This window comes from Sphaerodactylus townsendi, linkage group LG16, assembly GCF_021028975.2.
Source record: "Sphaerodactylus townsendi isolate TG3544 linkage group LG16, MPM_Stown_v2.3, whole genome shotgun sequence".
NCBI lineage: Eukaryota > Metazoa > Chordata > Lepidosauria > Squamata > Sphaerodactylidae > Sphaerodactylus > Sphaerodactylus townsendi.
The window spans coordinates 8,697,502-8,724,135 of NC_059440.1; the positions used below are offsets into that span (position 1 = coordinate 8,697,502).

At 47.2% G+C, this 26,634-nt stretch overlaps 1 protein-coding gene across 1 annotated transcript; it reads right to left on the bottom strand.

Moving 5' to 3' along the window:
* Window positions 1-438: 438 nt before the first annotated feature.
* On the bottom strand, window positions 439-24,903 carry ADORA2B (adenosine A2b receptor). Its single transcript, XM_048518664.1, has 2 exons — window positions 24,083-24,903; window positions 439-1,364 (listed from the first exon to the last, which is right to left on the bottom strand). Exons 1-2 carry the CDS (start codon window positions 24,436-24,438, stop codon window positions 686-688), a joined length of 1,035 nt encoding a protein of 344 aa, XP_048374621.1. The 5' UTR covers window positions 24,439-24,903; the 3' UTR covers window positions 439-685.
* Between the last annotated feature and the right edge of the window lie 1,731 nt (window positions 24,904-26,634).

Here is a 26,634-nt window from a genome sequence, read left to right on the forward strand (position 1 = left end):
CATACCACCACTGGCCTACATTGGGCTGTTTCCTATTTGAGAATAAAAGGAGCATCAAACAGCTGATGACAAATAAAGAAAAATCAAAAGGCAACGAAGGAAACAGGCCTTTATTTTTGTGGGGGGGGAAGCCTCTTTTACGAGGGCAGATACAAACCACACTGTTCCTCACTCTTCCCTTCCTCTGTAAATTCACTCTGAGCAATTTTTTAAAAAAAGTCTACCCCCATCCCCACCCCCTGCAGCAGCATAGTTGGAAAACCTGTCCCCATCACAGAAGCAGGAATTCAAATTTTCCTGTATTGAGGAAGAAAACAAATAGTGTCCCTCCCCCACAACAAAGTTCAATCCATAGGGCAGTGGTTCTCAACCTTCCTAATGCCGCGGCCCTTTAATACAGTTCCTCATGTTGTGGTGACCCCCAACCCTAACATTTATCCATTTTACAGATGGAGAACACTGATACAGAGAGTCTTAGGCGACCCCTGTGAAAGGGCCGTTCGACCCCCAAAGGGGTCACGACCCACAGGTTGAGAACCACTGCATTAAGGGCTCAGACAGCACGTAAGTTAGGATTCCTCTGAGAGGCATGGACATTTTTTAAAAAATTAAAACCAACTAGAAAAATTATAGTCCAAAACTGGGTCAGTTGTAACAGCCCACCCCAGAGGAGCCAAAGCAGGCCTCAGAGGCAGACGCGGGCGGCGCTGAGGTTGCTGACGGTGACTTCACGGGTGCTGTTGCCATTGTTGGGGTATTTGGGGAAGTCCTCGGCCTTGCAGAAGATGTGATGTGAGAGGATCTTGCGGAAGGTGGACCGGAAGTCCCGGATCCTGTACGCGTAGATGATGGGATTGATGACCGAGTTGGCGTGCGAGAGAATGATGGTCAAGTTCATCGCCCACAGGGGGTTTTTAGTTTTGCCAAACAGGGTGACGCAGTTGAGGGTGTGGAGGGGCAGCCAGCACAAGGCGAAGAAGCCCACGATGATGGCGAGCGACTTGGCGGCGTTGACCTCCTTCTGGAGGGTGGTCCGGCATTTGCTCATGAGCTCCATTTGGCGCAGCTGCTTGCAGGCCACCATGAAGATCTTGATGTAGATGCCCACCATGATCAGGAGAGGCAGGAGGACGCAGCCGAAGAAGTTGAAGTAGACCATGTAGCTCATGGTGACCACGTTCTCGAAGAGGCACTCGACCAGGCAGTCGGCCCTCTCGGTCTCGTTGGCGGGGCTCGTGCAGTTCCGGGTGGCCTTCTCCCAGTCGTTCCAGCCCATCAGCGGCGTCAGGCCGATGCTGAAGGAGAGGACCCAGAGGATGCCGATGAGGGCCCGAGCTCGCTTCCCCGTCACCAGACTCTTGTATCTGCAACGGACCAAACAATTCACTCAGTACAGCGTTGCTCAAATTGGCAGCTTCTACATTGTACACATTTAAAGCTGAACTCCTTAGGACAGGGGTGGCCAAGCTACGGTGCTCCAGATGTTCATGGACTACAATTAGGAATGGAAGGAACCGGGTCAGCCAAAACCCCACAATTACTTGCCAAAACAAGAGGAAGCGTTACAATATTTGTATTGTGTTAACTGCTCATATACTTCGTCAGCAATCAATGAACAGAAATTCATATCAAATATACAAGAAATCTTTCTAACACACAGTCCATTTCTACTCATTCATAGTCCATTGAGAAAATGTCAAAGCGCGATGGGACCATAGTCCACTCACTGCGTTACCAAAGTACGTAAAAGCCGGATAAAACCAGCTGGGCAGATTGAAGACGCGGAGCAGCGAAGATGGTCTTCTCACGCAGCATGTAATTTCACAAGCAGCAAGTAGCAAAACGCCTATGCGCTAAAGTGCATTTTCGCAGGTCTTCAGTGCAAAACTGTTGTAATAATTCAGTCATACATAATTGCTACTATTTACCTATAATATAAATATATTGTTATAATAGTGCTGACATATGTTAATAAATGAATGTTTGTTCTTTTTTTATATATAAAATAGATAGATAAAATAGACATGGACTACAATTCCCATCAGCCCAATTGGCCATGCTGGCAGGAGCTAATGGGAATTGTAGTTCATAAACATTTGAAGCACCATAGGTTGGCCACCCCATCTTAGGATGTTCGATAGTGTCCCCAGATGCTTTCCACTCCTCCGTCTCTTTGGGAAAAACCCAGAAACCCTTTAGGGAGCAAGAAGTGTTTTTCCATCAGCAGCAGTACAGCATGACTATCGCTGCTTTCTCTTGCTTTTAAGAATTTTCCAGACTCTTTGTAATGGCCGCAGCCGTGCCTCATCTGCAGCTCATACCTATTTGCATGCCTAGAAACCGAGAATACAATAGACCGCTGTGACTGAACAGACCAGGAAGAGGTGAGAAGGAAGGAAGCCGCCGCTAGGACAAGCACATCACAAACAGTTGGAAGACATGGCGGGTATTTTGCGACTACTAGTCATTCTGGAAGTTCTCATAACTGCAAGTCCACAAAAAAAGCAACTCATCAGAAAATTCAGAACAGAGTCCTGCAGTCTATATAGGGCAGCACAAAAGAGTGTAAAGCTCTGTGCAAGCCTGTAAGTTCTCCAGAATGCTTCAGTGCAAAAAATAAAAACAGGAGAAAGGAAAGAGACACAACACATAATTTGTGGGACTCGCCTCCAGAGGATGGAGGGCTGGCGGCTAGTTTTCATGGGGCTAGGCCAGGGGTGTCCAACTCTGGCACTTCAGATGTTCATGGATTACAATTCCCAGCAGGAGCTGATGGGAATTGTAGTCCGTGAACATCTGAAGCGCCAGAGTTGGACACCACCGGGCTAGGCAAATCCATAGAGGAGAAATCTACCATTACCTCAAGAGTAAGTGGAACCTCCATGTTCAGAGATTGAATAATAGTGGACTTCTGAATCCCTTGCTTTAGAGTCCATAGGTGTCAAACTCGCGGCCCTCCAGATGTTATGGACTACAGTTCCCATCATCCCCATGCCAGCATGATGCTGGCAGGGGATGATGGGAACTGTAGTCCATAACATCTGGAGGGGCGTGAGTTTGCCACCTGTGCTTTAGACCTTCTGGGGCAGCCAAATGATTGGCCACTGCACGGAGCAAAATGTTCTGAGGTTTGTATGGGCATGAAAATCCGGTTCATGCCTGTTGTTCAATTCCTCTTTTTGGTAACCAACCCAACTGAACCCTCTCCAACTCCTCCCCACAATTCGAGCCCCCCCAGCTGTGGTGTCTTAGCACACATCCATTGCAGGGTGAAGGAGAACCATCAAACCAAAGCGAAGTTCAGTCACAGGCCTCTCCTCTCCACGCCCCACAGAAAGAGCACTGTAGGAAAATGCATCAGGGCACGCTGGTGAACAAGAACAGAGGGAGAGTTGGGGTCACAGGTGGCAAAGTCAAGGAAGCATAAGTGGTTTGTGAGAAGCCATTCCCCCTTGCAAGCTCCCCTAGGCCAGGGGTAGGGAACCTGCGGCTCGAGAGCCGCACGCGGCTCTTCTGCCCTTGCACTGTGGCTCCACGAGCCGAGCCGCCGGCCCCATCCTTGCCCGCCCTGCAGGCAGCAGGGTGGGCGCACCAACTGCCCACGGTCGGCTGGGCCGCGCCGCGGGCTTCCCCTCTCACCTGCCCCATTGGAGCGGGGCGGGCGCTTTCCTGGCGGCCGGCAAGGCCGAGCCGCTGGCTTCATCCTTGCCCACCCTGCAGGCAGCAGGGCGGGCGCATCCATGCGCTTCTCAGAATGAGCGGAGTAAAAGGTAAAAAAAAAACCCTATATATATAGTGTTACCTTTATTTTAAATGTCAAAAATTATTTGCGGCTCCAAGTGTTTTCTTTTCCCATGGAAAATGGGTCCAAATGGCTCTTTGAGTGTTAAAGGTTCCCTACCCCTGCCCTAGGCCATTGGACTGAGTGAGTCCAGAACTGGAGGTTCAGCCAAGATCCAGGGTGCTGAAGCACGGGTAGCAGAAACCACACACGAGAGAAGGAGAGTTAGATTTATATCCCCCCTTTCTCTCCTGTAGGAGACTCAAAGGGGCTTACAAACTGCTTTCCCTTCCCCCCTCACGACAAACACCCTGCGAGGTAGGTGGGGCTGAGAGAGCTCAGAAGAACTGTGACCACTAGCCTAAGGCCTCCCAGCTGGCATGTGTGGGAGTGCACAGGCTAATCTGAATTCCCCAGATAAGCCTCCACAGTTCAGGCGGCAGAGCGGGGAATCAAACCCTGTCCCTCCAGATTGGAGTACACCTGCTCTTAACCACTACACCACTGCTGCTCTTCCACTGCAATCCATATTGGGCGAGCAGCTGTGAAATTGGATCGCCGCCACTGTATCTATCCCCAAAAGGCTCCTACCTCTACAGATAACCCTCCACGCACGCACGCACGCACGCACGCACGCGCACGCACGCACACACCCCGGGAAATGTTGCTTTCGGCTGGGTGCCAAGAACTCTTTGCCGGTACCAGCAGCCCCTTTCCCGGTCTGTTGCATGGTGGTTGGAGAGATTCGGAAGAGCTCCCACTGGCTGGCATGCCAGCCCTCTAGAAGTGAGGGCGAGAACAACTCTGGATCAGCAACCAGAGGAAAGTCTTAGAAGAATACAGGTTGAGGCTGTTTTCCAACCTCCAACCCCACACAAAGGAAAGCCCCTCCCCAAAAACCTCACTGTTATTTGTGTTTCTACTTTGCATTCAGCTCTAGTTACGCTCTAGTTATGTTTTTTTTTAATTATTCAAGGGTATGACTATGCCCTGGCATGCCTTTGGTCTGTCCCCAGACCTTCCATGGAGACAAGCTGCCTCTACTCAATTGGACTTTTATGCTGGAGAATAAGGGGTGTCCGTCCAACTGTGTTGTTCTTCTTGTCCCTCCTAGATCCCTGAAGTCAGGTATTTATTAGCTTGCCGATCAACAGATCTGCTGTCAGCGCACGTTTTTGTGCGTTAGAAAGCCTTGCAGAACCTCAGCTGGCGGGTCTTTGCAAGAACCGTGCGGCTTTGCTAAATGTAAAACAAGCCCCTCCAAGTCTGAGCGGAGCAAAGATTATTCAAGCGAATGGAGCTTGACCCTCAAAATATGGAAACTGGGATTTACCAACTGAATCCTTTTAGTAGTAGTAGGAGGAGGAGGAGGAGGAGTTTGGATTTATATCCCCCTTTCTCTCCTGCAGGAGACTCAAAGGGGCTTACAATCTCCTTGCCCTTCCCCCCTCACAACAAACACCCTGTGAGGTGGGTGGGGCTGAGAGAGCTCCGAGAAGCTGTGACTAGCCCAAGGTCACCCAGCTGGCGTGTGTGGGAGTGTACAGGCTAATCTGAATTCCCCAGATAAGCCTCCACAACTCAAGCGGCAGAGCTGGGAATCAAACCTGGTTCCTCCAGATTAGATACACGAGCTCTTAACCTCCTACGCTACTGCTACTCCTTTAGTGTACTTTATGGCCTGTGGGGTAGAGTTGCTAGTGTGTGTCTGTCAAGAGCTGGTTCAACTCCCCATTCTGACGTGAAGTCTATTCAGTATCTTTTGGCCGATCGCACTCAGCTCAGCCTACCTCACAGGACTATTGTGAGGACACAATGAAGGAGCAAGAGAAGTATATACCATCCTGAGCTCCTGAGGAAAGGAGCTCCCAAGAAGCGCAAATCTTAAAATCCAGTTTTCTCAGGTTGACTTCCATCATAGATCAAGCAAAGATCCAAATCCCGTCAGAAACTAAACTCCTTAGGACAGAGACCAGTTTCTTTTGTCTGAAAAGACTCTGTACACGAACAGTGCTGGATAAATAATGACGCCCACCCCTTGTTTTTAAAATCTGGCTGGAAAATTGCAGTCACAAATATTGGGATTCCCAAGGGACTGCTCTTCCCACCAAAACACTTCTCTGGAGAACGGCTCCTTTCTACGGTTTGAATGATCACAAAATGGTATTTGTGTCCTGTAGTCCAACAAGCTAGGAAAACAGTCATTTCTAAGGGTTTTCTAAGCAAGGGTTCTCTTCTAAGCAAATGGTTTGTGAGGCTAGCCAGTCTCTTCTCCTGTTTCTGCATCTGTTGTAAACAGAAGTGAAAGGAGCTATCACATCTGATAGCGTATTCCTAAACCTGGAAAAGGCCTCCTTGCATTCTCATGGAATAAAAACATACACATACATACAAAAGGTGAGCTTCCAAGCAAGCAGGACCCATGTTTGTGAACCAGAGCATACCACACTGCTGTGAGAAACCACTAAAAGAACAAAAGGCACTATTAAATAAGAAGCATACTTCCAGAGAGAACACTTTCCACAAGGTCTCTGCATGAGTCCCTGCTGACTTTGCCTCCAGCCAATCACCCTCTTCTAGGGGCAGGTGTACTTTGCTCATTGGGATGGCTGGATCGTGGCTTTTCCGAAGCACCGGAATCATGAAACCACAGAGAAAGCTGCTGGTGGCATCCCTACATCAGTCAGTGGGATAATTCCAAAGCAAACCCATGTCAGCGCCATGGACAGAAACTCAAGAGAGGGGTGTTCTACTCTACCCACCCACCCACCCATCCACCGATCTATCTATCCATCCATCCACCTTCCACCGATCCATCCACCGATCCATCCACCGATCCATCCACCGATCCATCCATCCATCCATCCATCCATCCATCCATCCATCCATCCATCCATCCATCCATCCATCCATCCATCCATCCATCCATCCATCCATCCACCTATCCATCCACCTATCCATCCATCCATCCATCCACCTATCTATCCATCCATCCACCTATCTATCCATCCACCTATCTATCCACCTATCTATCTATCCATCCATCCACCTATCTATCCATCCACCTATCTATCTATCCATCCACCTATCTATCTATCCATCCATCCACCTATCCATCCATCCACCCACCTATCTATCCACCCACCCACCCACCCATCCATCCATCCATCCATCCATCCATCCATCCATCCATCCATCCATCCATCTCACCCAATCCCCAAAGGGCTCTGGGCAGGTTACAACAATCTTTGAACATTAAAATATGGCACTCAGCCCAAACTGGCTGAACACACATTAACAACCAGCGACCCATGCTGGAAAAATGATGCTCTTCTCACAGTGAATGGGAGGCAAACCTTTTCTTGCCCCAAGACAGTCTCCAAACAGGGCCTGCAACAAACCAAGAGCTGTCCTCATATCCACTCATTCACTTGTTCATTTGCCAATGTTATACATGCCCTCAAATGTCAGCAGTGCCCTTCCCCTCGAACACTGCACATATAGCTCAGTCCCTCTTTGAAGATTCTTTTTTTTAAGGGAAACTTATTGGGCTTAAGAAACATGGCCCCAGGCTACAGCTATACACTGTCTCAGAAAAGATTTTAGTAGGGTTGTATATTCCTCCGCCACAGAACTCAGCATGCCAGACCTTCTTTATTGCAGAATGCTCTGTTTGGGTCCTAGTGCCTACCAGTTTGCAAAAGGCAGGTATTGGTGGTAGTCATTCAATGAGCTATAAATGCTCTTGTAACAAAGTACCATATTCAATAACGCATAAAATAATGGTTTTGACCAAGGCAGCACATAAAAATGAACAATAATTCTCATATTCATTCGGGATTATATTCTAATGTGGAAGAACACAATTTTCTCAACAGACTGTACTAGCATCTTTATCTGAGACAGAGTATAGCAGGTGCTTCATTGCCCTGAAAGACATGTAGGTTGTCAAATTCTCCCAAGTTCACACAGGTGAAGCAGAGCCAGTGTTTGCCTTTAGCAAAGGCCCTGGAGAGTTTTTCTAATTTTGTCTTATTAAATTAGGGGCTGACTATACAAAAATTGGGGGACATGGATTGGAGTCACATCACAAAACATAAGGGAAGTCTGTGATACACCTCTGAAGATGCCAGCCACAGATGCAGGTGAAACGTTAGGAACAAGATCCACCAGATCACGGCCACACAGCCCAGAAAACCCACCACAACCAGTTGAATCCGGCCCTGAAAGCCTTCAACAATGCATAAGGGAAGTCTGTTGTTACAGATGGCTCAAGTGAGCAAGCCAAGCTGCACAGTGAAGAGGAGAAGAGGGAACAGAGAAAACCCCCAGAGCCACTAGCCCAGCTAACTTTGCCGCCTCAAATTTGAATCACTGCTTTTTCCTTCTAGCCCTGTTGACCAAAAACAAAACCTGTCCTGCAAATATTGCCCAGGAAATGCTCAGATGAAACCTTGACATAGTATGAGAAAAAAGATCCCACCCCGCTCCTTAGGCACCAAACAGTAGTTAAGGGCACAATGGCAATGAGGCAGAAAAGCAAAATGGCCGTTCTGAGCCTGTGAGAGAAGAATTAGATTCCCTCTTTTCAGCCAGGGGCACATTTGCACACCTCAAAACAAGTCAGTCTGCTTACATCACTTCCAGATGTAAAACCAGAACCATTACAGAGCCTGACATTCAGACCTTTTTAAAAAGCACTTGGGCACAAAAGTGGTAATTCTCTCTAGTTTTCTTCCATTGGTTAAATTGACAATTACAGATTCAGCCTTTGATGCTCAGAAGCGTCTTTTCAGCGGCGTCGCTCTGCTTGTAACAACATCGGTTCAATAATTCATGCCCCAAATGGGGTGGTTTGTTTTGATTTTTTAGAATAAACTTTAATTCCCATCTTCATAATGCGCCCGTGAGGCTTGTGGTCTCGTTATGCCCATTTCACAGGAAGGAAAATCCCTCTTGAGGGCTGAGGCAGAGACTCGGCTAATTGTTACTATTAGCCTATTTAAAAGGGGGCAGCTATGGGGAGATTGTAATTCATGCTTCCAGCTTGTGCATTTTCTAAACACCTTCAACTAATATTTAGCATTGATACATGCAAAAAGATCCCAGAAAAGTTACCAGTTGAAAAACACTTTTACCCGCTGTAAAACCTCCCTGTTTGGTTGCTAAGAGGCTTGCCACAGGCAAATAGGCAGCTATCACACACACAAAGCCTTTATTGGCATCATACAGTAAAACAATTTGTAACCAGAAACGTTTTACAACCAGAATAACATAGTTACAACTCAAATAACCATCATTTAATATAAAAATCTCCCTTAGCAGATGTGCCAATTATATCCAACAGAAACCTGGCAACTAATTCAGAAAAATCCTGATTTGATCCATCCAGGAAATACTTTATCCTTTGATCATCTGTCATATCTACATTAAAAGATGTAAACAATGGTCGATACTTATACCTTAAGCACGTTCCCTATTTGGACAGTGAAACATGATATGCCTCTAGTGTTTCTACTTGGCGTAATAGCTGCTGCAAGTGGGGCATAATCTTTCGGTCTTTGGTTATTTTTTGGAATCGACCCCTCGAGTAGAGCAGATGGCAAAATATTGAATCTTTGCTAAAGAGAATGCATCGATCCTCAATCTAAAAAAAATTAATCATATATAAAGTAAATAATGAGACATACAACCCTTTGCTTCCAACTAGTGATTGATTTAGAGGTGTAAGCAAGTTGAATTTGCTGCTATTAAAGATCTTTGATAATCCCATTCAAAGATTTTTTCTTTTAACAATTTTTTGCCTCTAAATAAGATAACATTGATATTTCATCCATAGATATGCCAATTTCTGTAATCTTATCAACTATTTTTTATCATGCCAGTTTGAAGTGTTAAGTTCAGAGAGCAATAAGCATGTGAAACTGCACCTGGCTTGGAAATGATGGTGGATTTTTTTAACCAGTATATAGTTAGCTCTAATCCAAGCCAAGGTAGTTAAGGGAACATAGGCCTGAAAGTTCATCAATGCGTGGAAGGCCGTGCATAAGACACTTCAGAATTGGGGAAACCCATAGATCCTATGCAGAAATTCTAGAGTGTAGAAGTGTTTAGACTGGTGTTTTGGGGCTAAGAAAAAGGGACTACTGGAAAGCCATAGAGTAGCTAAGTGAACTACTTCTTTGCATTGAATGCCTTGATTACTGCTGGAATGTATTGGTGTCCTTTGGTGTAAAAAAGAAATTCACTAAAAGCTGCTTACAGTTGGAGTAGCTTTTACTGATGCCGCTTTGACATGGGCTGTCCAGAGAAAAGATTATAAAGTGAACAAAAAATACCTAAGCATTTGTATTTCTTTTGACTTGTTCAATTTCTTTTGTCGCTACTTTCCAGGGTTGTTTTTTCCATGATCTAGCAAACACCATAACTTTTGATTTATCAAAGTTAAGTTCCAGCTTGTTTAATTTACAGTAACTGTAGCATCTGTTCATTGAACGTAACTGGCCTACCCTAGTGTATGACATTATAATAGTATCATCTGCATAAAGAAGCGCCGGTAAATGTGTATTTCCCAGTTTGGGGCTGTGTCCATCAATATCCCCAAGTTCCAGTGGTAAGTCCCTTAAGTATATGTTAAACAAGGTCGGAGCAATTATACACCCCTGTTTCACCCCTTTGTTGCTTAAGATATTATTGGTCAATGCCCCCTCCTGAGTGCATTTTACCCGGCAAGAGGTGTTAGTGTGTAATTGCCTGATTAAAAAAAGCAGTCTGGGGTCGATGTTCAAATCCTCCATTTTCTTCCATAACAAGTCTCTAGATAGTGAATCAAAGGCTTTTTTAAAGTCTAAAAAAGCAACATAGAGCTTGCCTGATCGTTGTTTTAACTGTTTTTGGGCAAGGTGGGCCAGGACTATTGCGTGGTCATAAGTAGATTTTCCTTTGGAAAAACCAAATAGGCAGCTATCTATTTACAAGCCTGATCCTGTATTCAATGCTTGTCCAAACATAAGCAAATACTCTCTCGATAAACGTGACAACAGGCCTGTGAAGCAGGCCGGTACCCTCCTCCGCATCTTGCAGATAAGAGAGTAGCCCTGGAGCATCCCGTGAGTTCCTGGCCAAAGGGAGGGGAGTCGTTGGGTCTCTGCTGACCCTCCAAGCCACTTCATTCCCTTGCTGCCTCAAGATTCAGCAGTTTTCCAAAAATCTGAGACAAGAACTGCACCGTCCCCTCCTGGCCTTTCCTTCTCCAGCTAGTTGGACTGGTTCTTTGGCTCACAGATGCATTTCAGTGACCCAGCAAGACCTTTAGGCAAAGTTCATGAAAAATGTGCACTTTGGCTTTGCACAAGAGGCCCTGCCGGCTCTGGACGGGGCAGGTGCTGGACGGGGCGGCTCTCATGGGCAGCATCCAAATGCCAGAGAATCACAGAGTCCGTGGTTTTACTTTTTGAGATATTCTAGCTGCCGGGTGAGCCTCTTTAAATCTGAAGCACATCCTCCTCGGCCATCTCAACCTCTCCTCCGAGGAACCCAATCTGAATCCTAAAGACAACACTTTCAAACTCCAGTGGCTCCCTTCTCAAAGGCCAGGGCTGGAGGAGGGAACATTACCAACATTGGCACTTGGGTGTTGGAAGTTTTCCGGGTTGTATGGCCGTGTTCCAATAGTATTTTCTCCTGACGTTTCGCCTGCATCTGTGGCTGGCATCTTCAGAGGATCCTCTGAAGATGCCAGCCACAGATGCAGGTGAAACAACAGGAGAAAATACTACTGGAACACGGCCATACAACCCGAAAACTCCCCAAACACCCTAGTGATTCTGGATGTGAAAGCCTTTGACAATACATTGGAACTTGGGGTTTTCTCCACCCCACCCCCCCAACCCCATCAACCAATACAAAAAAAGGAGTTTGTGAGAAAGCTTCTGGGTTTTCCCAGGGGAAATACACCTGGCAAAAACCCAGGTATTAAAAATAAACTCACCGAAAAAGGGAAGCATGGTGAATGGAGGCTGCTGGCATCCTGGGGTAATAACCCAGGTGGACTTGTGCCAGGTACAACAATAAAATTAAGCCCAACAGAGACCAGACAGAGAGTTGTAAATACTTAGGGGCACCTCTAAGCAGGCAGGAAAATACAACTTTCTTTGAAAAAAATGTTTAACCTGCAAACCAACCTGATAAGGACAGACCATGCTGCCGGAGGCATAGAACAGGGAACAGCTACGAGTTAAAGGGATCATGGGAAACCCCCAAGCTCAGGAATTTATGGGATCCTGGGAGGGGGTGCTTTCCAAATTATCAACCTCCTCCCATTCCTCCCAGGCCTCTAGAGCAGGGGTCTTCAAACTATGGCCCTCCAGATGTTCAGGAACTACAATTCCCATCAGCCCTGCTACTTGGCCATGCTGGCAGAGGCTGATGGGAATTGTAGTTCCTGAACATCTGGAGGGACATAGTTTGAAGACCTCTGCTCTAGAGTCTCACCTCTGCTATCAGTAGGGGCAGGAGGAGAGTTACACAATACATTTTTTCCCCAGGTACATCCTGAGATCAAGCCGACACACGTGAGCTGGGAGTTCCACGGTGCCCATGCACGTGCAAGTCCAAGCTGGATCAGGACCACAGCATTTGAGGGGAGGGTGCTTAAGCTCCCCCCCCCGCCCCCCACCATGTCATTTTCTCCAGCCTGACCTGGGACTTGGGAGGACCATAATTTCCTCCCTTGGGGAAACTTAACATGTACTGTTGATATGACTGTTGTTTTAATTATATGTATGTTTTTAGCTGATGTTTTATCTGTACACCGCCCTGAGCCCTTCGGGGATAGGGCGGTATACTAAATTTAATAAATAATAATAAAATAATAATAATAAATAATACCAATAGCAATGGAACTACCGGTAAGTTTCCTCAACACAACCACTCAACAGGTTGAGAAAACAGCATTGGGGGGGAGGGGGGAGGTGTCAGCCAGAAGCCTTTATTGGCATTATAAATTACAATATTACAATATTAAAAACAAACCAGGTATGTTTATCTGTTTGCTGAACCCATGAAAATACCTTAAAATATGCATTAAATGTCTACATACGGACCCTGTACACAGAACACAAAGAGAGCTAAATTATCCATGACTGTTTTGTGGAGAATAATTACGCTTAGCCAGGTAATGCTTCAGAAAACTCGCAACGTTTTCGCAGATAAGATCACAAGAAACAATGAGTAGGAAGTTCATGACAGATGATAACATGTCGATATTTAACCTCTCTATCAAGGGATGAATTTCATATCTGAGGGTATTTAGACACCCCTATGCTGTTTTCTACCAACCAGAGCCCGGCAAACGGTTGCGACCCTGCCCTGCCTCATTCTAGGTAACTCCAAACTACGCAAGCTTGCAGCCTCCGCTGTTGTGGCACCAGCAAGCAGGAAACGGTGGCACGTCACCCTCCGCTGCTCTTATCTGGTGACTAATTGCTTGTCAAGGGCAGCGTTGACAGGCTACTGGGCATTCCTCCCCGCCCCCCACCAGCCCAACCACTTACCAGAAATCCCCACAGACGCTAGTGAAAGCCAAAGCCAAATGAATCAAAAATGTCCCTGTTGACACAGTGAGGGGAATAAATCCTTGGCGAGCTGATCGCAATCTGACTCTTGTTAGTGCCCCGGGCTCATGGCCAGAAGGACCCCCAAAGGAATCCCATGTCGTTCCCTGGAATGACATATTCCGAAGGCCTGCCAGCACCTGGCTTGGCTCACTTGCTTGAGTCACTTGGGTTCAGCACTGCCCAGGAGTCAACATACGCAGGCCAGTTTGGACCCAGCCAAAAAGGGACAGGGAAACCCACAGAACACAGCTGAGCTGCATGTAGCCCACTGTGCCCTCTCCACAGTAGGTTAAAGTTTTTAGTCCCTGGCGAGCTACCGCACCTGGCTTGCCTAAGGCCCCTTCCGCACATGCAGAATAACGCACTTTAAATCCATTTTCACAATTGCTTGCAAGTGGACTTTGCTATTCCGCACAGTAAAATCCAGCTGCAAAGTGGATTGAAAGTGCATTATTCTGCTTGTGCGGAAAGGGCCTTCGAAATGCATATCCCTCCGTTTGCTGGCAAACCTGGCCAATTGCAATTGCCTCCGATGCAGTCATGCACAATGCGTTTATGCAAAATGCTCAGCTGCGCCCCAGGCCGGCTTCCTGTGCAGTCCGTTTGTTTGAAGTCGTCTGGCAACTTCTGCTTCGTCTGCTGCGGCCCTGTCATAATTTAAAGCAACCCAACCAGTGGTTTTGCAGTTAGTTTATCGTCTTTCATCTTGAGCGAAGAACGGGGATGGAATGTTTCCAAGGCGGTGTTGTGGTTGCGGCAGACTTTTGGGGGGATTTTGGTGTGGTTTTTTTTTCTCAAAATCGAGGCCTGACGTGTATCATCAGAGACTTCTCTTTTCAAGCGCCTGACGTCATCTGGGAAAGTCTGCTCTTGTGCATTACATGCCATTTTACACTCAGGACCAGTCACTCGGTTTTCGCCGCAGACGTTCACACAACGTTGCTTAACTTATGGAAGTTGCTACCGCAAGATGCAGCCACGATCGGATCACTTTCTTAGAAGTCTTTAGAAACATTTTTAGAGAAATCGTTGGGAAGCTTATATCAATGACTGCCAGCTATTTCAGCTAAATAAAGCCTCCATGGTCAGTGCGGACTACATTTGAATGCCAGGCTGGGGGACAAACAACATGCCCAGTTCTGTAAGTTTTGGATTTGGCTAATCAGTGGGGGACTTTCAGCCTGATCCAGCAAGGTAGTTTATTTACAGTCTCTCTCTGTAAAGCAGTGTAAAGGAGCAGCAGTGGCGTAGGAGGTTAAGAGCTTGTGTCTCTAATCTGGAGGAACCGGGTTTGATTCCCAGCTCTGCCGCTTGAGTTGTGGAGGCTTATCTGGGGAATTCAGATTAGCCTGTACACTCCCATACACGCCAGCTGGGTGACCTTGGGCTAGTCACAGCTTCTCGGAGCTCTCTCAGCCCCACCCACCTCACAGGGTGTTTGTTGTGAGGGGGGAAGGGCAAGGAGATTGTCAGCCCCTTTGAGTCTCCTGCAGGAGAGAAAGGGGGGATATAAATCCAAACTCCTCCTCCTCCTCCTCCTCCTTCTTCTTCTCCTTCTTCTCCTTCTCCTCCCCCCCCCCCCCCCCCCCCCCCCCCCCCCCCCCCCGGTGCAGGGATTGTCACTATCACCGTGGCCCGTATTCCAGTTGTTGTGATTGTGGAAATGTCTACAGCCCACTGTGGGGGACATCCAGATTCAGAGTAGATAGTTTGAGAATAAAGACAATCAGTTGCCACGTCTGAACCTGCCCTCTATTCGGCAGCTTTCGCCACATTTTCTCCCAATGCATAATCTCTTCTCCAAAGGAAATGTATCATCTGTCTTCGACTATTTTTAGAATGTCACTGTTTATAAGTTCCTATTTTTACTTTTTTTTATATAGTTGATGCTTTTATGTTGAAAAGCGAAGGAATGCAGGCTAACACCCATAGGAAAACCATCTGCTGCTCTGCACAGTTTTTGAAAGAAGAAGAGTTTGGATTTATATCCCCCCCTTTCTCTCCTGTAGGAGACTCAAAGGGGCTGACAATCTCCTTGCCCTTCCCCCCTCGCAACAAACACCCTGCGAGGTGGGTGGGGCTGAGAGAGCTCCGGAAAGCTGTGACTAGCCCAAGGTCACCCAGTTAGCATGTGTTGGAGTGCACAAGCTAATCTGATTCCCCAGATAAGCCTCCACAGCTCTAGTGGCAGAGCGGGGAATCAAACCCGGTTCCTCTAGATTAGAATGCGCCTGCTCTTAACCACTACGCCACTGCTGCTCCTGGGATAAAAAGTGGCTTAAAACACAGGAAGAAAACAATGTGTTAGGAAGGTTGGCATGAGATTATTCGTTACTGGAAAACGACACTCCTAATCCCACTTTGCTCTCTGAGCCAGGCAGAGTTGAATCACTACTAGTAACCGGTTAATAACTTCTGCTTTCTACAGCTGCTCCTTCCTGCTCCATCGCTCACCTGTTCCAGGTTGCTGGATTCACCTGTTGAACATCTGCCTGTTCTAGGCACAGGAACCAGACCAGAAAAGGAGATTGTCCACCCTATCCATCTCTCACCTGATACAGACTGCGTGGCTCTTCCTCATGTTACAAGAAGACAGCCTCTGAGGGCTAACATTCATGTTGGGTCACCGCTAGGATTTCAAAGGAAGGGCAGGCTGAAGTGATCCATGCAGCGGTCACCAGTAGGCTAGACTACTGTAACTCGCTCTTCACGGGGCTGCCCTTGAGACTGATCTGGAAACTCTTAACTGGTTCATAATGTAACCAAATGGCTCCTTACTGAAATGCCATGGCAGGAGAAAAGAAGAAGAGTTTGGATTTATACCGCACCTTTCTCTCCTGGAAAGAGACTCAAGGCGGCCTACAAACTCCTTTCCCTTCTTCTCCCCACAACAGGCACCTTGTGATGTAGGCGAGGCTGAGAGTTTGGAGAGAACTGTGACTAGCCCAAAGCCACCCAGCAGGAATGTGGGGTGGAGGGGGGTACAAACTGGTTCACCGGATAAGAGTCTGCCATTCACATGGAGGAGTGGGGAATCAAACCTGGTTCTCCAGATTGGAATCCACCTGCTCTTAACCACTACACAGTTCATTCACCAGCTGGGTTGGCTGAGTCAGGTTCAAGATTCTGATGATAACCTTCAATGCCTTGAGTAGTCTGGGACCTTCATATCTGCAAACACCCCCCCCCCCCAAATACTTCAATCTATGGATAGCAACTTGGTGGTTCCTGGCCTGCAAAACATCTGGCTGTCTCTGACCAGAGACAGGGCCTTTTTGGCTTTGGCTCCAGCCTGGTTGAACGCTCTGTCCAATGAGAACTGGGCCCTGCGGGACCTATCACATTTCCCCAGGGCTCGTAAGACGGAGCTGTTCTGCCAGGCCTCCCTCCCTCCCTCCCTCCTTCCTTCCCTCCTTCCTTCCCTTTTACTAAAACACCTTTAGCTTTAAAAGGGGCTTAGCTTTAAAAGGGGCTTGGACAGATTTATGGAGGAGAAGTCGATTTATGGCTACCAATCTTGATCCTCTTTGATCTGAGATTGCAAATGCCTTAACAGTCCAGGTGCTTGGGAGCAACAGCCGCAGAAGGCCATTGCTTTCGCATCCTGCACGTGAGCTCCCAAAGGCACCTGGTGGGCCACTGCGAGTAGCAGAGAGCTGGACTAGATGGACTCTGGTCTGATCCAGCTGGCTTGTTCTTATGTTCTTATGTTCTTAAAACACCGCTGCTTCCAGAGCAGGCTTCTTCTTATGTTCTTTTCCTCTCCCTTTTTCTCCTTCCCTTTTTGGCCCCCTTCCCTTTTTCCTCTCCTTTCTTTCATTCATTTCCCTTCGTTCAGCGAGAGATTAACTTTATGGCACCTTGTAACGTATCGTAAATTTCAATCCGGTAATCTGTAAGACTCCCTGAGCCCGTTCAGGGGAAGGAGGGCCAAGAAATCAAATTATAAATAAATTAAATAAAGTCTTAAATGGCGTTGACAGTTTTAGCATTCGACACTGTTGCTTCCTGCTGTGGCTGATCACAGAGCAGACAGCGCAGTGATTAATTTAAAAAACAAATCACTTGGAAGTGGTTGTGTTTATTTCCATACCGGTGGGGCAAGAGGAAGAAGAATGCTACCTGGTAACCGCTATAACTGAAGCTGCCATGTAAAGGCCAGGCAGAAATGGACAAACCAAACTTTGGGATGCCAAGCAGCCCAAGCAGCTGCTGAGGTTTAAAGGCTAGCTCCTTCAGGGCACACGGCTGGGTTGTTCCCTTCCTCCAGCGTGGTCTAGTGGTTAAGAGCAGGTGGATTCTAATCTGGAGAACCAGGCTTGATTCCCCACTCATCCACCTGACTGGCAGAGGCCAGGTGTGTTTCCACACTCCTACATTCCTGCTGGGTGACCTTGGGCTAGTCAGTTTTCTCAAGACCCTCTAAGCCCCACCCACCTTCCAAGGTGTCTGTTGTGGGGAGAGAAAGGGAAAGAAGCTTGTAAGCCACCTTGAGTCTCCTTACAGGAGAGAACGGTGAGGTATAAATCCAAACTACTACTACTCCTTACACAGACACACACTGACCCCCTTATCCACACCTGACAAAGAGGGCACGCCTATGTGAAGGCTGCCAGCAATTATGGTTTGGCACACAAGAGGAGAGCCCTGATGGGTCAGATCAAAGGTCCATCTATTCCAGCATCCTGTTTCGTGCCACCCAACCTGTTGCCCTAGAGCAGTGGTGGCGAACCTATGGCATGGGTGCCAGAGGTGGCACTCAGAGCCCTCTCTGTGGGCACGTGCAAACAGAGTGCCCCCCCCCCCCAACACACATCTAGGGTGGCCTGGGCTGCTGGGCTCGATTATTAGCATTAAACCTAAGACGTAGTTTTGGGAAAGCAGTGTAGGTAACCCTGTTAAGCGCTGCTAAACCCCACTGATTTTCATGGGAAGAACTGAAGCGCAATCCTTTACCTGGGAGTAAGCTCAGTGGGACTTGCTTCTGAGCAAACCCTCCTAGGGTTGTGATTCACCCATTGGAAGAGTTGCACGGTTGCTTCAAAGCAGAGCCACCAACTACCACCAAACTAACTCCTGAGTAACGCGTGCCTCGAAGTATTCAGGTTAAATTGCCATGTTGGCACTTTGCGATAAATTAGTGTGTTTGGGGTTGCAATTTGGGCACTCGGTCTCGAAAAGGCTCGCCATCACTGCCCTAGAGGGCTAATGAGCAGGACATAGAAACCAAGGCCTTTCCTCGATGCTGCATCACAACACTGATATTTTAGGGTTCACTTCTCTTAAACATGGAGGTTTCCCTTTAGTCAACACGACCGTTGACAGATCTCTCCACCATGGAATCCATCTACTAATTTCTTTTTAAAGCCATCTGTGCTCACAATGACCACTATGTCCACGGACGCAATTATTCAATTAAAAATTGTCTCCTTTTGTTCGTCCTGAATCTATTTTGATCAACTTCCTTGGGTGATCCCAAATGTGAATATTACCCAAGAGGGAGGAAAAAGTACTCTCTATCCACTCTCTCTGCCCACACATAATTTTATACACTTCTGTCATTTTTTCAACAGATGCTGCGGCATCACACACCCCACAAAACAGGATCTATCCTTCTCGCCACAAAACACATTACTTTTATAACCACAAACCAATAAAGATAAATAACTGATCTCTCAGCGAATGGGCAAGAGACTCTTGAATGCAGCTAAGACTGGATTTTAAAAGGTCCAACTTATCAGAGATATCACTGAGAGGTTGGAAAATTGTGGCGATCGTTTCTCCTGTCAACAGACGTTGGTCACTCAGATCAAGCCTCTTTGGCCATTCCAGGTTTAAGAATCTCCTTATCAGAAAGCAGGTTATCCATTTTTGGCAAAACAAAGGCCGCAATTGGCAGCGCAAGAGAGGTTTAGCCCAAGCAGCCAAGATTATCATTACTCTTGAGTAAATAATTAGAAGCCGCCTTGCAGTGATTGTAGCAATTTGGAGCTTTCTTGTTAATTATTAATCCTTTCCTGATTGTTAGAAGATACAATCAAAAGAGTGAGGGTTAAGTTCAGACAATACAACTGTTGGCTCCTTTAAAAGTTCCCTATTTCAGAGGTATTGGGAATTACCAAGCAATGCTTCCGTAACAAATAATCATAATTTCTGTCATGCCCCCTTTAGCCATTTTTTTTGGTTAACTCCTCTGACCTTCAGTCTTTCGTCAAAGGAATAGCGCTCTAACCCCCAAATCATGTCTTCAACACTTTTCCCAGTTTTGCAAAGTCTTTTCAAGATAAAGTGACCAGAACCGAACAGATTATCAGTGTTCCAAATGAGGCTGCAACATGGATCTGTACAGGAACATTACAATACTGGTTGATTTATTCTCAGTCCCTTCCCTCCTAATGCCCAGTGTGAATCTTTCTTTTTTACACAAATACACAACAGACAAGAGCATGAAGTACTCCAGGGAGACCACTGTGAATGTTCTACACCTTCGACTTCGGTGGCCTTCTGACATCTGGTCTTGGAGGTCCACTGTGTGTCGCAGAGGTCTCTGGAAACTTAAAGTACATCGAAAGAGACCCACTGGATCATTCTCAGATCCAGCCTCCTGTTTCTTAATGTGGCCAACCAGAAAACCAGCCTTCAAGCAAAGGACAGTAGCCAAAGCCTGCTCTTTTCTTCCCTCCCTTCCAGCAACTTGCAGGGGTAGACTATAACTAAACACGGAGGTTCTCATTTCGCCATCACGGCTAATAGATGGTCCAGTCCTCTTTGAATGTGATCAATTCCCTTTGAAAGTAGTTTAAGCCAGTGGCCAGCACTACACCTGTCTACCCAGCAGTGCGCATGGTTTTCGGCACCTCCGTTTTCTCCTCACAACAAGGGAGAGAGAAAGAGCAGCACGGAGTCACTCACCAGCTTCATGGCTGAATGGGGTTTTGAACCCGGGTCTCTCCAATCATACTCAGACATCCTAACCCAGTGATGGCGAACCTTTTCGAGACCGAGTGCCCAAATTGCAACCCAAAACCCACTTATTTATTGCAAAGTGCCAACACGGCAATTTAACCTGAATACTGAGGTTTTAGTTTAGAAAAAATGGTTGGCTCCGAGGCGTGCGTTTCTCAGGAGTAAGCTTGGTGGTAGTCGGTGGCTATGCTTTGAAGGAACCGGGCAACTCTTCCAATGGGTGAATCACGACCCTAGGAGGGTTTACCCAGAAGCAAGCCCCATTGCCAGCAATCGAGCTTACTCCCAGGGAAAGGATCACGCTTTAGTTCTTTGTATAAAAATCAGTGGGGTGCAACATCGCTTAACAGGGTTACCCAAAACCAGGTTTAATGCTAATAATCAAGCTCAGCAGCCCAGGCCAGCCTAGATGTGTGTGGGGGGGGGGGGGGCACTCTGCGTGTGCCCATAGAGAGGGCTCTGAGTGCCACCTCTGGCACCCGTGCCATAGGTTCGCCACCACTGTCCTAACCCCTGTGCCCCATTGACTGACAGTTTATTAGTTCTGCAAGTTACTCCTTCACTTGATGCATAACTATTTCCTTTTGGCCATTACCCCACCTACTGCCCAGCAAGTTCACGAGTGTCCCTGGCAGTGAGCATTTTGAGTGGAAGATAATGACAGCCAGTTGGCGCGCAGAGGTTACAGAGTTGGCTCAGGATCTAAGGGACGCGGGTTTGAATCCCCACTCTGCCATGGGAGCCTGCTGGGTGACCTGGGCCAGTCAAACGCTCTTGGCCTAGCCTGCCATTTGGAGGATAAAATAGAAGAGAGCAATGTTAGCCACTCAGGGCCCCCACTTGGAGAGAAAGATGGGATTATAAATCCTTCACCACATCAATCATGAACCGCATTACAGATGGAATTCACCACGGCCCCCCTGAATGGAGAGTACACCCCTAGAAACCCGTCCCGTCCTGACCCCCAAGTCATCCCACACTGGTAGGACACAGCAGGGGAAAACCAACCAGACAACCGTTGGCCTTCTCTGACGTTCTCAGCAAGCCTATCAGGAACACCAGTTCAAAAATTTCTACAAAGGCCCCAGAGATGCTGATCACCATCTGGAAAGCCCCCATCGACTGTGGAGTGGATCCCCTTTCTTTATCAGGTGCAGAAGTCCATGCAAGCTCAGTAGCCCATGTCAGAGGTTCATATAATATCTAGGTTGTTTATTAAGTACATTTTTATCATGCCCTTCAGCCAAGGAATTCAGTATATCTTTCTCCCTGCCTCCATCTTATTCTCACAACAACCTCTGCGAGGTTGGCTCAGCTCGGGAAGAAACACTGGCCAAAGGTCGCCCAGTGAACTTCATGGCCAAGGGGAGACTGGGAACCTGGGTATCTGAGTTCCCACATTCTAGTTGGCACGTCAAGAATTCTTGCAATCTCGGTAGTCATTACAAATAGCCCTACAAGATAGGTTACTGCAGGGATGTCCAACTCTGGAGTTTCAGATGTTCACGGACTACAATTCGATGTTCATCACTGCAGATGGAAATTGTAGTCCATGAACATCTGAAGTGCCAGAGTTGGACACCCCTGGGTTAGTGGTATTATCTATATATTGAAGACTAACCCAAGAGAGGCTTGCCTAGGGCCCTAGTGAGTTGAGACAACTGTCCAAGGTAGACTGCTTCTGAATATGGAAGTTGCAGAGGGAATGCTAGAGGCTATTTTCCCCCCATACAGTAGTAACAATTTTTAAATGTACTTTCATGCCACAATCCGAAACATACATGTAAACAAAAAATGATCCAATTATAAAGTATTGATTTCATAGAGACTTCCACTTTCCTCTGCATCAAATGTTAATCCTTACATCCTAAACTTTCAGCACTTGGTCATTAAAGATCAAAACAGAATTAAATCTTTAGCAACATTACTAATAAAAGTCTCCCTTTTCTCTATTGGATCTTATTTTAACAGTCAACCTTCAAAACCACTAGTCTTCACACTATTTTTTTTCTGTTTTGTCAAGATATTCCATCAAGGGTTTCTGATGGTCCATGAATTGTCTATTGGATTTTACTTAACCTTAACAGTCCTTAACCTTAAAAACCATTAGTTATTGCATTATTTTTTCAGTTTAATCTAGATATTCTATCAAGGGTTTCCAACTCTTTATGAATTTAATTAAGTCCTTTTTTTTAAGTGCCAGAGTTAACTTGGCCAGTCCATTCAATTGAAGGCATAACTGGAGTTTTCCATTTCTGCGCATACAGCATTTGTGTTGCTGCTGTCTTATATAAAAACAAAGTCTTATACAAAGTCTTATATAAAAACATGTTTGTTTTTGACAAGTCCCAACAAATAAGCCCCTCTTTTCCGTAAGTCCCAACAAATAATCCTTGGGTTTCATTTGCTTGCTCATCTTTAAAATCTTTTGGATTATTGCAGAGGTGGGATCCAACCAGTTCTCACCACTTCTCTAGAAGTGGTTACTAATTTTTTCTGAGTGCCGAGAAGGGGTTACTAAAGCAACCTCCCTGCCCAATAGGGACTGGAGGTGCGTGTGTGCGCCACCGCCACTGTTTGAATCCCACCACCATTGGAACCTGTTATTAAAATTTTTGGATCCTACCACTGGATTATTGTATGTATTGACCTCCACAATTCTTTAGGTTCTGCCCAAGTCCAACATAAGCGATAAAAAGCCCCTATTGATGTGCACATTTCCAGCTCTTATCTGAAATATTTTTATACATCTTTGCCAGTTTTTCTGGTGTCGTATAGCAACGATACATCTTTTTGTAAAAGTTCTCTTTCAAATTAGAACTTTGTAATGGCTACCGGCACTTGACCATCCTATCACCCGGGGCAGTCCATGGATATTAGTCAAAACTGTTGGGTTTAACAACTTGGGGGGGGGGGGGGGCTGTTGAACTCTTCCCTGGCTTCCTGTTCCTACATTTTGTACTGAGACACAACAATGACCAAGACAGACAACTGGAAAAACCTATTTCAGACATCCAGTGGACGTCCCACTCCTTTCATTCCCAGATATTGAAAAGGATTCTAGAGCTACTTTGTATTTTATTTGCTTTCATATTACAAAATGCAAACTCTGACTCCTGGCCCAAAGCAGGCACACAATGCCAACTGACTGTATTGGCCTTTCTCACAACCCTGCAAGGTAGGCCAGTGCAATGCCCATTAAACACCTGGGGAAAACCAAGGCCATCTTGACCAAGGCAGTTCCACCCAGCTACACACCCAGGGAGGAAGGCAACCTTGGCTGCTAACGGCAGGCTTAACCACACAATGGGAGATTGCAGGCTGTAAAATTTGAAGCGGCTCACCGTGATCAGAATTTGCCCCTTGGAAGTGGCAAGAGAGGCGGGAAAGCAAGATGCGTTTCCTGAATCCAAGGCCAGGCCTCTTGCTGCCGCTTGAGACCACTAACCCCAGCATTCAGGGGATTAAAAACATTTCAAGGGAGGAAATCAGAGGCCAACAATCCTGACTTCCAAGCATCCAATGAAGCGAGCCGTCACCCCGTTCTAGTGTCGCCACTATAAATTGCAGAGCTTTGTCTGGAGGCCCATGTGAGTTTAGGCCAGCCGTGTGCAGACAGCTCAGGTAAACGAGCCAGGCTGCATTCATCAGCTAAACCCAAATGCGGAGGCCCCCCCTAGGTCCTGCTTGGGGACATTTCCCCCTGGTCCGCTCTTACCTCAGAGGGATCCTGATGGCCAAGTAACGATCGACAGCCACGGCCAACAGGCTGAAGATGGAGCTCTGGGTGAGCACCAGGACGAAGCAAGCCAGGAAGAGGCAGCAGTGGAAGTTGGTATACAGGCCGATGCTGATGGTGATCGCAAAGGGAATGGCCAGAAGCCCCACGGCGATGTCGGCCACCGCCAGCGAGACCAGAAAGTAGTTGGTGGCGTTCTTCAGGGTGCTGTTGATGGCCACGGCCCAGCAGACCAAGACGTTGCCCATGATGGACAGCACAGCAATGCCCAACTCCAGTGCAATGTACGCCTTATCCATGCTACAGCGGGCAACTGGGGCCAAGCTGGCAGTCATGTCAGAGACAGTGCCCTGTCGATACCCCAGCGGGCCACAGAGAGGATCCAGTCAGCAGGCAAGAAGACAGCGCCCATCATAAACCAACCTTAATGGTGGGCACGGGGAGACAGACCTGCCAAATAAGCCAGACCAACCTTGCCTTCTTGGCACGGCACCCGCTGGGACACATCTGCAGCCATTGCAAAAAGAACAGCCCTCGCAGCAGCCACTGCTGTCTTACCCCACCCCTGGGCAAGTACAGAGCCAGTGGTCAGCTGGGCCCAGCGGGCAAAGGGACTCACTGAGCCAGGCTGGGAAATGGGCACAGCTCCACTCAGCCGGGCAAGGATGGCACCAGCAGAAGGACAGGAACGCAGCTCCAGGAACGGCCCCGGGCAGCTCGAGATCGCCTTCCTTCCACACGCGGGTCCCCCCAAGAAGCTCCAAACGGGCCCCCGAAACCTCCAGCACGTCCTGCTACTCAACTCGCCACTCGCTTCTACGGTACAGCAGCCGCTTGCGCGGCTATTTCTGCACATGGGCAGGGAGAGGCGGGGCCTCCGGGAACTCAAGCTCTGGATTGGCTGAGACGCACCCCCAGCCCCGCCCCGCCCCGTCTTTTACCGTAATGTTAGGACGAGACGCGCCGCTAAAAACCCGAACTAAGTTACTGGAAGGGAAGGAGAGTTGTGGGCGCTTCGACTGAATCAGTCTTCATCCTACTGGGCGGGAAGCTGAACGGCCCAGCCGCTTCGGTTCGGCGCACTTTGCACTTGCGCAGAGACCCAGAGTCGCACGACGTTTGGAAGCTGCCATCAGGAGCCTGAAGTTGCCAACCTCCAGGTGAGGACTGGAGATTTCCCTAAATTGTGATTGGTTTCCTGACTGTACATATCAGTTCTCCTGGATGAAATGTCCGCTTCGGAGGATGGACTCTACGGCATTGTCCCTTGATGAGGTCTCTTTCCTCCCCCGACTCAGCTGCAACCTGCGACTCTCCAGATGTTCATGAACTACAATTCCCATCAGCCCCTGCCAATTGGCCATGCTGGCAGGGGCTGATGGAAATTGTAGTTCATGAACATCTGGAGAGCGGCAGGTTGCAGACCCCTCCAGGTATTTCCCAATCCAGATCTGGCCGCAACTGTAAGCCTCTTTCTTTCCCTTTGGTCCTAATTTCTGTTAAGTGAAATGTTCCAAGGCTAAAATATCAAGTGATTTTATTGAATGGCCAACCACTCCCTTCTTTAAACTTGAGCTTTTTAAACCACTGGCCTGTTGTCCTGGCCTTTTTCTCCCCACTTCTGTCTCCTTGAGAAAACTGCAGCATTTCATGATGCTGGAATAGAGAGATCTTTCTGACTCTCCCCGCCCCACATTTTATATCGAGATTTTATTTATCTTCGTGAAATGGTTTCCTGCATTCATGGTTTTCTGCATTAGCTAGTTAAAGAACGGCATACTGCTGCTCTTGACCGATCCCTTCTTTAATTTTTTTTTTCATTTGTTCTACCATCCTCAAATGATTTGATCAGTTAAAACGCTTGAATTTCGCTATTGATTTTATGCTGGAAGCCGTGCAGCTACGGAGAAAGGAGCACTCGAATAACAAAGAGCAAATATCTTACACTTGTACGCTGAGGAAGGGTTTTGTGAAACCTGAAAACTTGCATCCTTGTTAAATTAAGCACCCCCCTGCCCTGGATTTGGTATTAAACTTTGTCAAGTTTGTTCTTCAGAAACATTCAAATATTTTTTTGCAGCCAAACAGAGTCACTTCTATGGCCCAGGGTCTCTCTCTCCCAGCTTGAAATGAAGTACAAATAGATGCCCTTGAAATGGCATGCCGGGACGTGTTAAGGCTGTTTGTTTTGGGAATGACTTGAACGTTACTCATCCTGCAAGGATCTTTTTTTTCTTTTTAAGGTAATCAAACATCCCCCGTGGGCTTCTATACCGAGAGTGTCAGGCTAGGGGGTCACCTTGAAAATCACTCTAGACAGAGCAGGGGGTTTTAACCCCCTTTTTCGTGCCATTGACTCTTTTGGCAGTTCCATGAAGCCGATGAACCTCTTCTTAGAATACTCTTTTTAAATGCAGAAAATAAAACACACAGGACTACAAAAGAAAACCAATTATATTGAAATGCCATGATCAAAATACTTATTGTAATTGGGATATAGTAAGATATTCTGCTAAGTACCACTAATATTA